At 37.0% G+C, this 13,938-nt stretch overlaps 1 protein-coding gene across 1 annotated transcript; it reads left to right on the top strand.

The window, feature by feature from the left end:
• Positions 1-810: 810 nt before the first annotated feature.
• Positions 811-8,705, top strand: LOC113298827 (pumilio homolog 1-like). The gene is made up of 9 exons (XM_026547686.1): positions 811-1,683; positions 4,139-5,586; positions 5,676-5,817; positions 5,913-6,020; positions 6,373-6,585; positions 6,675-6,785; positions 7,134-7,328; positions 7,445-7,619; positions 8,105-8,705. The coding sequence occupies exons 1-9, from the start codon at positions 1,108-1,110 to the stop codon at positions 8,149-8,151; spliced, it is 3,015 nt and encodes a 1,004-aa protein (XP_026403471.1). The 5' UTR covers positions 811-1,107; the 3' UTR covers positions 8,152-8,705.
• Positions 8,706-13,938: the final 5,233 nt, after the last annotated feature.

Consider the following 13,938-nt stretch of genomic DNA (forward strand, 5'->3'; position numbering starts at 1 on the left):
AATAGATGAATTTATGGTGTTTCACAATTAAAACCATTAGAGATAGAGCCGTTTGACCGCCATCGACTCAACAAATGCCACGCTTCCCTTGTGTTGTCGCGGATGGAATTTTTTCCCGCTAGGATGTAATTTTTGCCATATTGTAAACACATTTACTCATCCATCTGGCGCAAATTTCATTATTCACAAATTCATATAGGAACCGCCCTAAATTCTTAGTTTACAATTAGAAATTGAAGTTGAAATTTGACATTTTCAAAAACAAGCTGAAGAGGAAAAAAAATACTTGAGTTGTTCTGTGCCCAAGTCTGAAGCCGTATCTAGTTGAACAAGATTCAAACTCAACAGTCTTTCTATTTTTAGACAACAATCTAAAAACTGAACAAAAAGTATTTTGACCACCTGATTGAAATTGGGTTAATTCAGTAATTTAACAGACTTCAAGTAGTGTGCACACCTACTCCCCCAAAACCCTAACAGGTTTATTACTTATTTTTGTTAGATTCGCACAGTCAAACACACTCTCTCTCTCTCCCAAACAGACTTTGTTCCGCAGCAGTAGTAGAGTAGTAGAAGTAGTAGCGAATCTGTTATACTTACGTGGCATTTCTATATCAAGAATATCATTACATAAAATTATAAATACACGTTTTTTTAAGTCTTAATCACTTGATTAAACCTGAAAATAAAACCCTAAAGTGCTTTATAAATTTATCTGGACCGTTGATTCTCCAATCCTATGGCTTTGATGTAAATTTCTAGCTCGTGCTTATCATCCCTATACTCTCTCTGTGTCAACTTTTTTTTTTAGTAGTCCTTTCTATCGCCTTCATATTTCTCTTCTAACTCGTACTGTAGTTGTCTCTCTTCCGCTTTCAGTAGTAGTACTAGTAGTAGTTAGTAACTTAACAAGAACATCATCATAAAGGTTTCATCTTTTTCCAAATTAACTGCTAAGAAATGTTGAAATTCAATCAGAATAAATTTTAATGGAGAAAATAAAATCTGGGTTTTTAATTACAGAGTTAAAATAGGGCGTGTTTTAAGTTAAAAGGTTGATTTTTAGGGTTTGGGGCGGTGTTTTTCTTCTTCTTTTGTTGTGTAAAGATGTTATCAGAGATGGGAATGAGACAAGGTGGTGATGATTTAGGGATTTTATTACGAGAACAGAGGAGACAACAAGAATCAAATGATCGAGAAAGGGAACTTAATATATTTAGAAGTGGGTCTGCACCTCCAACAGTTGAAGGCTCGTTAAGTGCTGTTGGTGGTCTATTTGGTGGTGGTGGTGGCGGTGATATTTCAATGTCTGAAGAAGAACTACGTTCTGATCCAGCTTACCATTCATACTATTATTCTAATGTGAATCTAAACCCTAGACTACCGCCACCTTTGTTATCTAAAGAAGATTGGAGGTATGCTCAGAGATTACAGGGTGGTACTGGTGGTGGTGGTGGTGGTTCTATTGGTGATAGAAGAAAAGTGAATCGAACTACTGAAGATCAGAATAGAGTTACCTCATCTTTGTTTTCTGCGCAGCCTGGCTTTAATTCGGATGTTGTGGTCGAAGAAAAGGATAATATTGAGTCCAGGAAACAACAGGAGTGGGGTGGCGATGGATTGATTGGTTTATCTGGGTTTGGATTAGGTAACAGACAAAGGAGCTATGCTGAGATATTTCAGGTGGTTTTTCTTAGTTTCTTTGCTCTTTCATTTCTTACTGATGCATATTATTATCTTTTGATTATGATGGGTTTAATGCATGATACGAATAAGGTTCGATCTTATTTGTGTTATTTGATTATGCTTAGTATGGCATGGAAAAGTTGAGCTTTTGAAAGAAATGACCACATTGATTCGTTCATTTTTTTCCTGGATATTTGTGATTTGGTTTGTTATTGCTGGTGTTTGTGATCTGTTTCTGATACCTCGTGATGTTAATTATTTGAAGCTATATATAGCTATATACGTTTACCAGTAGCTTTGGAATGTTATTGATTTCTGCTATTATGTATGTTTTACACGTTGAGTATCGATGATTTTATAATGATGTTTCTTAGACACCTATCTGCTATATATGCAACATAATGCTCTTTCCACATACCACGGTTGCAGTTAACAGTATGGTGTTGAATATCTTGTTCCATAGGGGAACACAGTTACGTGTAGTTTCCTACTTTTGATTGTTAATAATGTGAATTTTAATAACAGTAAACTGGGACTGAGTCTCGCTTAGCTATGTGCTGCTACGTGGAATGAATCAATAAAAATTAAAAGGATAACACCAAGTAATGTCAGTACACTTGTCATAAATGGTAACAGTCTCTTTATTCCGCTAGTCGATTAATCTGGTTGATTTTGTTCTTGGAGTTTTGTAGACGACGTATCTTTCTTTTAGAGCTACACATTCTACTGCATACAAGTCTATTTGCCTATTTATCACTGCTGAGTAAATCTACTCCCAAGTAGGAAGAGATTTATTGCTAACATGAGGCTGAAAGGTTAAGGATTATGCAAGAGCTTCCAGATGAGGGAAGTGAGGAGGGGAATAATAGACCATTGGCATCAAGAGTTGAAGGAATCTTTTGGGCCTTTGGAAAAGATTAAAATTGAGAATTCGGAGATACTGTTCAGCAGTGATACCGAAGTTGCTACATTCTAAAATCTATACCCACGGAAAAGCCCATGATAGTGAACCCTCTGAAACCTAAGCCTTTGTGTTCTCCCATACCTCCCCGTCCATCAAATTTTGCCTATTATGCTTCTTCGAGAATTCCACATTCCTGCATAGAATCTGTAACTTAGCTTTACGGGAAGTATGGTCATTTGAACCCAATTGGTCTTTAGTATCTATGGGAAATCAAGAAAGATCACTCAACTAATGTGGAAATGGGTTCCACAGTGGAACATAAGGTTTATGTTAGGCGATCTTTGTTAAAGCTGTACATTAAGCTGTGAAAACATCGGCCATGCCATCAGTTTGTAGGTGGTCATAGATAAGTTTTCTATGGAGGCACTTTGCTCATGTGTAGGTTATCATTTCCAAATAATTTTTACTGACATATGCTGATCCTCCAGTGATATCCTATCATCGATGGTTTTGTTACATTAGAGATTAAAATCTGAATGAGATAAGTCCATTCAAGAAATTGAAAAACAATGAAATTACAACAACTCTGTTTGAGTTGATAATAGACCATTGGCATCAAGAGTTGAAGGAATCTTTTGGGCCTTTGGAAAAGATTAAAATTGAGAATTCGGAGATACTGTTCAGCAGTGATACCGAAGTTGCTACATTCTAAAATCTATACCCACGGAAAAGCCCATGATAGTGAACCCTCTGAAACCTAAGCCTTTGTGTTCTCCCATACCTCCCCGTCCATCAAATTTTGCCTATTATGCTTCTTCGAGAATTCCACATTCCTGCATAGAATCTGTAACTTAGCTTTACGGGAAGTATGGTCATTTGAACCCAATTGGTCTTTAGTATCTATGGGAAATCAAGAAAGATCACTCAACTAATGTGGAAATGGGTTCCACAGTGGAACATAAGGTTTATGTTAGGCGATCTTTGTTAAAGCTGTACATTAAGCTGTGAAAACATCGGCCATGCCATCAGTTTGTAGGTGGTCATAGATAAGTTTTCTATGGAGGCACTTTGCTCATGTGTAGGTTATCATTTCCAAATAATTTTTACTGACATATGCTGATCCTCCAGTGATATCCTATCATCGATGGTTTTGTTACATTAGAGATTAAAATCTGAATGAGATAAGTCCATTCAAGAAATTGAAAAACAATGAAATTACAACAACTCTGTTTGAGTTGATAATTCACCTTTGCTAGGGTTACAAATTTCCGTACACTTGTATTATTTGATTTAAGGATGATACCACTGTGAAGGGATCGTTGCCACCAGAATGCATGTGGCAGCACTTATGCATCTCTTAAGTTTCCTCTCAAGTGTATTTTTGGTTTGTCCTTTACGGCATTTTAGCATTGAAGATATCCATATTAATAGACATCCTCCCTGCTCAACTTCGATTGGTCTTGCTGTGTTATAATATACTTTTGCTATTTTTGGAAGGCATTTATCAATTTTTTTTCTTCCGTTGAAATACAAGCATATGTTGTGCAGGATGATATGAGCCGAGCATCTCCTGTCTCTGCGCACTCTTCTCGTCCAGCTAGTCGTAATGCATTCAATGATACTGGCGATCCGTTGGGTTCATCTGAAGCCCATCTTGCTCATCTGAATCAGGAGTTGGATTCTCTAAGGTCAAATGCTAGTGCTCAGGGTTTATCTGGAGTACAAAGTGCCACTCCAACTTCTCACACTTATTCATCTGCATTAGGTGCTTCATTATCAAGAAGCTCTACTCCTGATCCTCAACATATTGCTAGAGCACCTAGTCCTTTGCTACAGCCTGTCGGTGGAGGGAGAGTTGTTGCTTCAGATAAGAGAAGTTTCAATAGTCCGAACTCATTTCATGGTGTCTCTTCTGGTATGAATGATCCTTCAGATCTGGTGTCCGCGCTATCAGGGATGAGCTTGTCAGCTAGTGGTGCTCGTGACGAAGAAAGTCACTTGCGCATAATTCAACAAGAAAATGAAGATCACCAGAACATTTTTAACCTGCAGGGTGGTGCAAAGCACATGAATCAGCATTCATACCCAAAAAAATCTGACTTGAGGCATGTAGGGAGAAATGAGCAGAGTGAACTGCACAGGTCAGCTGTTTCTTCTCCTAACTCATACCTCAGAGGACCCTCTACACCCACTCGTAATAACGCTGGAGGCTCTCCATCTCGCTATCAGAATGCCGATAGTATGAATCCAGCATTGACAAACTATAATTTAGGTAACTTTTCTCTAAATCCAGCAATGCCATCCATGATGGCTAACCAACTAGGTAGTGGCAATTTGCCTTCTTTGTTCGATAATGTTGCTGCAGCGTCTGCGATGACAGCCGCTGGTATTGACTCTAGGACACTGGGAGGACCTAATTTAGTGGGGGCAGCAGAATTTCAGAACCTCAACAGAATGGGTAATCAAGCAGCAGGGAGTGGTCTTCAAATGCCTGGGGTGGATCCTTTGTATGTTCAGTACCTTAGAGCGGCTGAATACGCTGCTACCCTCAGTGACCCGTCTATGGATAGAAACTATGTGGGTAACTCTTATGTGGATTTGCTTGGGCTTCAGAAAGCTTACCTTGGCGCACTTCTTTCACCTCAGAAATCCCAGTTTGCCTTGCCTTTCTTAGGTAAATCTGCCAGCCTAAATCATGGTTACTATGGCAATGCTGCATATGGTCTTGGCGTGTCATATCCTGGGAGCCCTTTGTCAAGTCCTGTTCTTCCCAATTCTCCTGGTGGTCCTGGTAGTCCAATGAGACACAATGATCGAAGCATGCGTTTTCCTTCTGGAATTAGAAACTTAGCAGGCGGTATGATGGGGTCATGGCACTCAGAAGCTGGTGGTAACGCTGATGAGAGTTTTGCATCCACCCTACTGGAAGAATTTAAGAGCAACAAGACGAGATCTTTTGAACTTTCGGAAATTGCTGGTCACGTTGTTGAGTTCAGGTAAATACTGCAAATGCCCGTGCTTTCCTTTTTCACCTTAATTTGATACAAGCACTAAATTGTTCAATTGAAACATTTCATGTAAGCAGTGCTGATCAGCATGGGAGCCGCTTCATTCAGCAAAAGCTAGAAACTGCTACCATGGAAGAGAAAGACATGGTTTTTGATGAGATCCTTCCCCAAGCTTTTTCATTGATGACTGATGTTTTTGGTAATTATGTCATCCAGAAGGTATGTACTTTTCTATGCGCCTAATGAGTTGCAATATTTTGTATATCCTTGTAATATGAAATGTTACCGCAACTGACAGTTGTGACTTTTTACAGTTTTTTGAGCATGGGAGCCCATCTCAGAGAAGAGAACTAGCAAATCAGCTGACTGGGCATGTATTAACACTTAGTCTTCAAATGTATGGCTGTCGGGTGATCCAGAAGGTAAGTTATCTTCTCTTAACGATTGGGAAGCAGCAGAATGACCTAATTTCACTAAAAGTTATGTTAGGATTTTGTTCGCTCCCATAGTCTTTGAATCTTAAAACTCAGAAGCATCTTTTTCTTACCCTTCTATAGTCGACATTTCTATTGCTGTATTGTCAGCTTTGTTTCACACCGTGATTTGACAACCCATCACCAATTATACATAAGAATTTGATATTTCATCCTGCTATCTTTTTTTTACCTTTCTATAGTCGACGCTCTGCCGTAACTAGTTTCTGGGTTGTTCTAGACTCTCAATTCTCTGCTGAGCTGACTGGTCTTGACCTTAAAGGTTTATTGATTGGTGCAGGCGATAGAAGTTGTCGATTTGGACCAGCAGACACAAATGGTGGGGGAGCTTGATGGTCATGTCATGCGATGCGTACGTGATCAAAATGGAAACCATGTCATTCAAAAGTGTATTGAGTGCATCCCTCAAGATGCCATTCACTTTATTGTCTCAACCTTCTACGACCAAGTCGTGACGTTATCAACCCATCCATATGGTTGTCGTGTAATACAGGTAGTTATCTTTCTACTTAGGCATCAACTGAGTGTTGAAGATCAACACACTGTGTTATATGCTAAACGAGTTCTCCTTAAACACTGCAGAGGGTGCTAGAACACTGCGATGATGCGACAACCCAGCGTATTATGATGGATGAGATTATGAAGTCCATTTGCATGTTGGCACAAGACCAGTATGGAAATTATGTTGTTCAGGTTCGTCTTACTTTATAGAGCTCTAAGTTTTACTATTGCTGTGAATAACCATTATTTTCGAAGCTTGAACTGTAGTTACGTACTTCTATAGTTACGCTGCTATCAAAAGATTCAAAACGACATAAAATCGTGAGAATATGGATGTTCCCGTGTTCGTACGATGTTATGTTTGTTTGTTCTAATGTGGTTATCATAAGCTGTTTTTTATGCAGTCCTTGTGTTCATCCTGTATTCACGAATTTATTTTGCAATTTTATCTCATCCAGATGATGTTTTAAGGAAACAAGAAAGAGTATATTTGTAGCTATGCTCGTTCATGTTTTTACAACTTATCGGTGTCTGTAACAGCATGTGTTGGAGCATGGAAAGCCACATGAACGTTCTTCCATAATAACGAAATTAGCTGGGCAAATTGTTCAGATGAGCCAACAGAAGTTTGCTTCCAATGTTGTGGAGAAGTGCCTAGCTTTTGGTGGTCCTGTTGAACGCCAGATATTGGTGAATGAGATGCTTGGTACAACTGATGAAAACGAGCCTCTACAGGTTTGTCAATGCTGGAGTTTTTTGTTTTGGATAAATAGCTCTCATGAGTGTTTATTAAATAATCTAACGGCCTGCTTTTGCATATTTTTTCTTCCAATCTACTCGTGAGAGCACAGGCAATGATGAAGGATCAGTTTGCAAACTATGTTGTACAAAAAGTACTCGAAACTGTTGATGATCATCAACGAGAACTGATTCTTGGGCGTATAAAGGTTCATTTGAACGCCCTGAAGAAGTACACTTATGGGAAGCATATAGTTGCACGTGTGGAGAAGCTGGTTGCAGCTGGAGGTACATTCTCTTTCTCTCTCTCTCTCTCTCTCTCTCTCTCTCTCTCTCTCTCTCTCTCTCTCTCTCTCACACACACACGCATATACACACACACACGCACACACACATTTGTGATAAACTGTGAGACAGATCGTAGACCACGCCTTAGAATTACATTGTGCATAATCTGGAACCCAGGTAAAGTGGAAGGTGCTGAGATCACTAATTGCGGGTTGTGCATGGTTTCCAAGCTTCATGACCTGTCTAAAATGTGATTTATTTCTTGGTAGTTAACGCATAGTACTGCACTGACTCGTCATTGGTGTTGACCAGATTATATTTCTCTCGTTCTTTTAGTCATTGTTTTTTATCAAGTCATCCTGTGTGTTCTCACATTACCCCTGCCAGGTTTACTGTTCGAGGGTGTTAAGGGCATATATGTGTGTTGCTCACAGTGCAATTGTTCTTTATGTTGGTTCTAAGCAGTGTTTTGCTTGCACTTGCAGAGAGGAGAATTGGTCTTCAGTCGGCATATGCGTCTTCAATGGCGTAGGAGGGAATGTTGTTGTACAGCTAACTGAGGCTTCTAGTATGAGCTCCCTTTCTCCCTTTCTCTCATCTCCCTTAGTATGAAGTTATCGCTCTCTATGTCTATCTATTAGGACAGGTAAGAGTCGATTTAGAAATAAAAGTTGTTGCTTGTACTGAGAAATTGTACATTGTGTAGTTTTGAGAAATATATATACCTAGAATCAGGCAAGCTGAGGTTCAGATGGTGGTTAGATACACCTGATGCCCCGTAGAGATAAAAATGAGTGATACAAGTTTTTAAGGGTGTAAAGAAAAAATGAGGTAGTGAAAAATGTGTTATAACCGTGACTGTACAAATATCACCGTTGGCGAGCATTTGGTGTTTTAGGTGAGAGGTCTAAATGTCTTTTTTGTTGTTGTTGAATCTTATTGTGGGATTTGTCTGTATGTTTGTGGAACAAATCCTTTAACCTCAGTATATAGATGCTGGCATGGTTAATTATCGTACTAGTTGTTATTAAATTGTGGTCAACTTGAATACATGTTTTAATAAATCGGCATGTTTTGTGGATTTTATTATTAGTTTCATTTATGGGTCTTGATGATTTGCTTTTGAATCCTCGATAAATGTCATTATGGTTAATTAAAAAACTTTTGGGCATATATTTCAAACCATCAGAAAAGATCTGTTGTGAAGCTCCATGTATATGAAGTCATACCTTACTCATGCATGACATTTTCGATTGGCTGTCGGATATCAGTATTTTTGACACCAGCATTTTTACATTTTCGATTGGCTGTCTGATATTCTTTTTCTTGATTGGCCGTCGGATATCAGTAGTTTTGACACCAGCATTTTTACCTGCCAGTGTTTAACTCGATTTTCGACCATTTAGTTTAGTTCTGTTTTCCTTTTTCTTTCATAGTGGAACCCGCTTTGTTTAGTACAAAGATTTGGGTGGTCCTTTAGCTGTACGCAACACTCACTCTGCACTCACTTTCCTCTGTATGCATGAAACAGTTTGTTTCTTTCTAGGAGTTCAAATGTTCGTGCTTTTGTTGTCCGTCTCATGGCTTTCAAATTTAGACTATCCAGCTTTTGAAAACAGCTTTATGTGAAGTCTTCTATACATGTTCAGCTTTAACCCCTTTTAGTTTTCCTATATAACAAACTAATCACACGAAAGAAATGTTTCCTCCACTTTCAGCTCCCGGTTCAAACTAATCTCACGACAGAAGAATGTACTGGTGGGGGATGATATGTTGCCAGAACCAGAATCCAAAATTCTTAAAAGGTTAATCAATTTTTCAAATTGGAATTAGGGTAATACATGAAGCCAAGCTGGAGAGCTGAAGGAAACTGAGAGGGGAGGAACTAAAACACAAACCTTACAGATTTGGTAGTTTATTCCCATGTACGCATTACATAGAGTATCATCCGATTTATCCTGGTAGTTGATACAAACTTACTTTGAGAAATACTACAAATTTACCATAAAACAGCATCCAATAACAGTTGTTGCGTTGTTACTGTTTTTTCCAGGATAAAAAACTTTTAACCCATTAATGGGAAGTTCTGAAAACTCCCATTCCGCTGATGAGGACACCACGTTGAGTTGGTATAATTAAATTGGGTTAGGCTATTATGTATTTAAGTGCATATAGGCCTATGGGGCAGCAAAGACAGATAAATACCAACAAAATTCTGCCACACGTTCCTTTCTCCCTTCGGTGTCGCATATGATAACTCACGGCAGCAAAAGAATCCGACATATCAACTAATACGTGTGATATCTGTTAATGGTGTAGCTACAGTAAGAGTTGTATCGGGCTATTATTTGTCGAAGCTGCTCAATGTTATATTTACATAGCTAAAAATTAATACGGGACCATTAATACTGAAATACAGATTATAGTCGATGCATCTCTAATCAATAAATAAATATTTTTTAATTCCATCAAAAGTAAAGATAAAGATGAAAAAAATGTCTTCAGTTGCGCTGTATTTTCCAGAAGACAGATACCTGGCCACGGTCAATGTGGATGACATGGTAGTATGGTACGAATATTCGAGCTTATTAAATTGACCTATCTTTTATCAAGAGTGAATAGTACTTACCTGCAAATGTTTTAATAGGGTTTAGCTTTACTGTAACATATAACCAATTAGGTTAAATAAAATTCATTTGGATGTAGGTGAGAATCCTTTGTGCGCCTTTAATTTTTTTGTCAGTTTAATATGCCAACTGTGTTACTTTTTCTGACGTCATTTCTTTTTACGTCAAGATTATAAGTTCAGATGTAACTATTGAATGCCAAAATCAGAGAATAAAAACTTCGTACAGAGTGCTACACGACATCCTCAAAGTGAGGTTGAGTTGAGAAGATTTGACAGGAATTGCTTAATTACATAGGAGTATCTTTTTAATACACCACATTCTTCCAAGGTATTATTGACTCTTTATAATTTTACAGCTTGGGTATTTTGCCAAGAATTTAGGCTTTAGTATCCAGTGTTGGGTAAGCATTTTGTGTTCTGGAATCAGTATTTGTATTTTTTTTTTTTTGTGGTCTGCTTACAGTTATCATTCTTTGAAATATTATTGTGCAAAGACATTTGTAAATGCTAAACCAGAAGTCCAGATGATATCTCCCCCTATTGATGTCCACCTAAAAATTCACACATCAAATTCGATTTTGTCTCTCTCTTTATCACATGCACACACACAGACACATCCGTAGAATGTTAAATTACACGCAGTTTACCAAGATCTCATACCACCCCCAAAAGCCATGAAATTTTTGGATGCTCCATTCAATTCCACTACACGTGACAAATTATGATGTGAAATGGTAGCCATGCAATAAAAATAGGAGAAAACGTATAATATAGTAGTCATGTCCCATCCCTGAGCTCAAAACTCAAATGCACCACTGGAATGCAGACCAATTTTTAGGTCTTGATTTGTGATGGGTGAAGATTAGGCATTGTGTTGCCACGATTTGAACCAGTGCATTATTCCCAAAGAATCCTCTGTCTGGTTCATTGGCTGTGCATAAATGTAGCAAAAACATCCAAGTATATGGATGCGGTTGATGAACCACAAAACTGAAGAATCTTATTATTACATATCCAAACCAGCTAAAAATAGCAAAAAAAATACACTTGGATGGTTACGGATTGAATTTGGTTTTGTTCGAAACTGTCAAGCAAAACTAATAAATGAAACAAGAAAATTAGGATATATACGAAGTCTCAGTAGACCCTCCCTTCATTCTAAAACTTAACTGCTAGAAGAGTATGCATTTACTATCACCACGAAAGAACATAGAGTAAGTTTGACATGTCAAAGAAAGAATTTCATCTGGTTACACCATATGTGGCCTCATGCTTCTCAAGGAAAATGCAAAGAAAAATAGGACATACCAACCAATTTCCATATTGTAAGCAAGACATCTTGAAATTTAAAAAGTCGTATCATCATTTTATATTAATGCACAATATAATGAAACCGGTTTGTATAAATTAATTGGATACTACCAAATCTTTCATAATTTCTTGTTTTCTTCTTTGATGAACATTTATTTGTATGAGTTAGTGTCCTTTGTTCGATTCTTTTTGTCTATATGAGTTATAAAGAAAAAAAACAAACAAAAAAGAAAAGTGAGAGATAAAAAACTGTCATGACATCAAATGAGGCTCAAAACCACATTTCGATTATAAGAAAGAAATGCAAATGGAATAGATATCAATTCAAACAAAAAATGTCTGATAATTTTCGTTATATGGATCTTGATATTCAGAACGAAGATCAAATGAAGATGATTGCCCTCTACCCCATGGGAAAGCTCAAGCTCAATCTAAAGGCACAACCAAATAACAATCAAACCTCTGAATGATGCTATACAGATACAAATCAAAATATAAGAAAGACCAGATTACCATTAAATGGCGAAAATCGTATCAAAATTATAGGTATCACGACCTGATTGCTTCTTCGGCCTCCCGTAAATCCTCGAACTGCAAATCAAACAACCAAAACAACAAACATAAGAGAACGCATAATTGAAATGAATATTTTGATTATTATTTTCTTTTGGAACCATCAGCCATCTATTTTATGAGTTATATGACTAAGTATAAATAGAAAGGCCGAAATTTAGCTTAAAAATTCTCCAGAAAATTGATTCCAAGCTTTTATAATTTTGTCTAAGAAAAAGTGAGACTTAGTTAGGAAAAAAAAAGATACTACGGGACTACTACCGACTTGCTTCTCCGCCTACATGAACTTGATGACTCTTACTTCAACAACTACTTGTAAGAATTTCCTGTATTACACAAACAAAAACTAAACTGAGAAAATTTAAAATCAAATAACAAAATACAAACGATGTTGATATTATTCTCTTAACACAGGTCTAAAAAAATTGTTCTCTTATCGAAGCTGCAAACACATAAAAATTAAACGTGCAACGAAAACATAATAAAAATATAAAAATCAAAAACAGTAATAATAATCCTCTACATTACAAAAAAAGTTAATAGTAATAGAAAAAAGTTAATAGTAATAGTAATAATCCTCTGCGTTTTGCATGTTACTAAAAAATTGTGCTGATATTACTTCTTTTTTTCGCACAACAAACAGTGAAAATAGATCAAAGGGAACCCTAAATCGTAAAATGGAAAGAGAGAGAAACAACATGCAAAACGCGATTTCACATTTTCTCGAATTCTTTATATATAGGGACACACCCAACCCACAACTTCTATAAATAAAACTTTTTTGGGTAATAAAATAAATCCATATCTACCAAAAAAAATTTTAACCAAAAAAGATTTTTATTGATTAAAGACCAAAGAAATACAAAAGATTAAGCCAAAAATTAGACAACAAGTCTAAAAGGCCCAGATGAAAAGTAGGAAAATGAGACCACATGTCTAAGCCCATTAAAAGAAAAGAAAATCAAAATCTGTAATAGAGTTTGTCAGGATTTCCATCCTATGCATATTATCTGGTCTGCTGTAGAACTTCATATCCTACCCTTTCAGAAGATAAACACCTTTTTAGCAAAGAAATCAGCAGAAAAATTAATTTCCCTGTATACACGAGTAAAGTGAATAGCTTTCAGTTTTTTGCAAATGAAAGACCATCTACTCCAGACAAACCATGGTAGTTTGTTTTTAGTGAAGGCTGTAATGGCTGCTGTAGAATCTGAGTTGATGTTAATCTTACCTTTTGCATTCAGAATAGCCCGTTCCATAGCTCCAATCATCCCCAGAACTTCAGCTATGTAGTTTGTTTAAATCACAAGATCGACACAGCATAAATGAATTTTCCTTCATTATCTCTAGCTATGAAGCCATACCTGCACAACCAGGATTACCTTGAGATGCTCCATCACAGCAAAGTAAGGTTCTATCTGGATCAGTCATTGAAAAGGTACATTCTATTGCTTTAAAAGATTTAACTCTTCTGCACCCAATGTTGAAATATTTCAGAATCTGGAGGTCATAAGCAGAATTTTTCATATGGCCTTTAAGTCTTACTTCACAATCCTGAATCATCTCAGCAATTCTGTGTTTTGCTTTTCTACTATCAGGAGGAATATTCTCAAAAAACAGCTTATTCCTAGTGAACCAGATGTCTACCATTATGTTAAAAGCTGCAATATGCCAGAGCTCTTGTATCACTGAACTTTTGTCCTTGCTCACTTGCATAATATCATCATAAGATGTTAGGTTTTTAAATGCAAAGACCCCACCAATCCATTTCCATAGAATTTGTCCATAATCGCAATTCCATAATAA

Source organism: Papaver somniferum, chromosome 7, assembly GCF_003573695.1.
Source record: "Papaver somniferum cultivar HN1 chromosome 7, ASM357369v1, whole genome shotgun sequence".
In the NCBI taxonomy this organism is placed as follows: Eukaryota; Viridiplantae; Streptophyta; class Magnoliopsida; order Ranunculales; family Papaveraceae; genus Papaver; species Papaver somniferum.

What these genes read in the sequence shown, in the direction of transcription:
- LOC113298827 (XM_026547686.1), top strand. Translation starts at nt 1,108, where the DNA reads ATGTTATCAGAGATGGGAATGAGACAAGGTGGTGATGATTTAGGGATT. An exon ending in GGTCACGTTGTTGAGTTCAG is followed by an intron (nt 5,587 to 5,675) that starts GTAAATACTGCA and finishes TCATGTAAGCAG; the next exon opens with TGCTGATCAGCATGGGAGCC. An exon ending in ATGGTTGTCGTGTAATACAG is followed by an intron (nt 6,586 to 6,674) that starts GTAGTTATCTTT and finishes TAAACACTGCAG; the next exon opens with AGGGTGCTAGAACACTGCGA.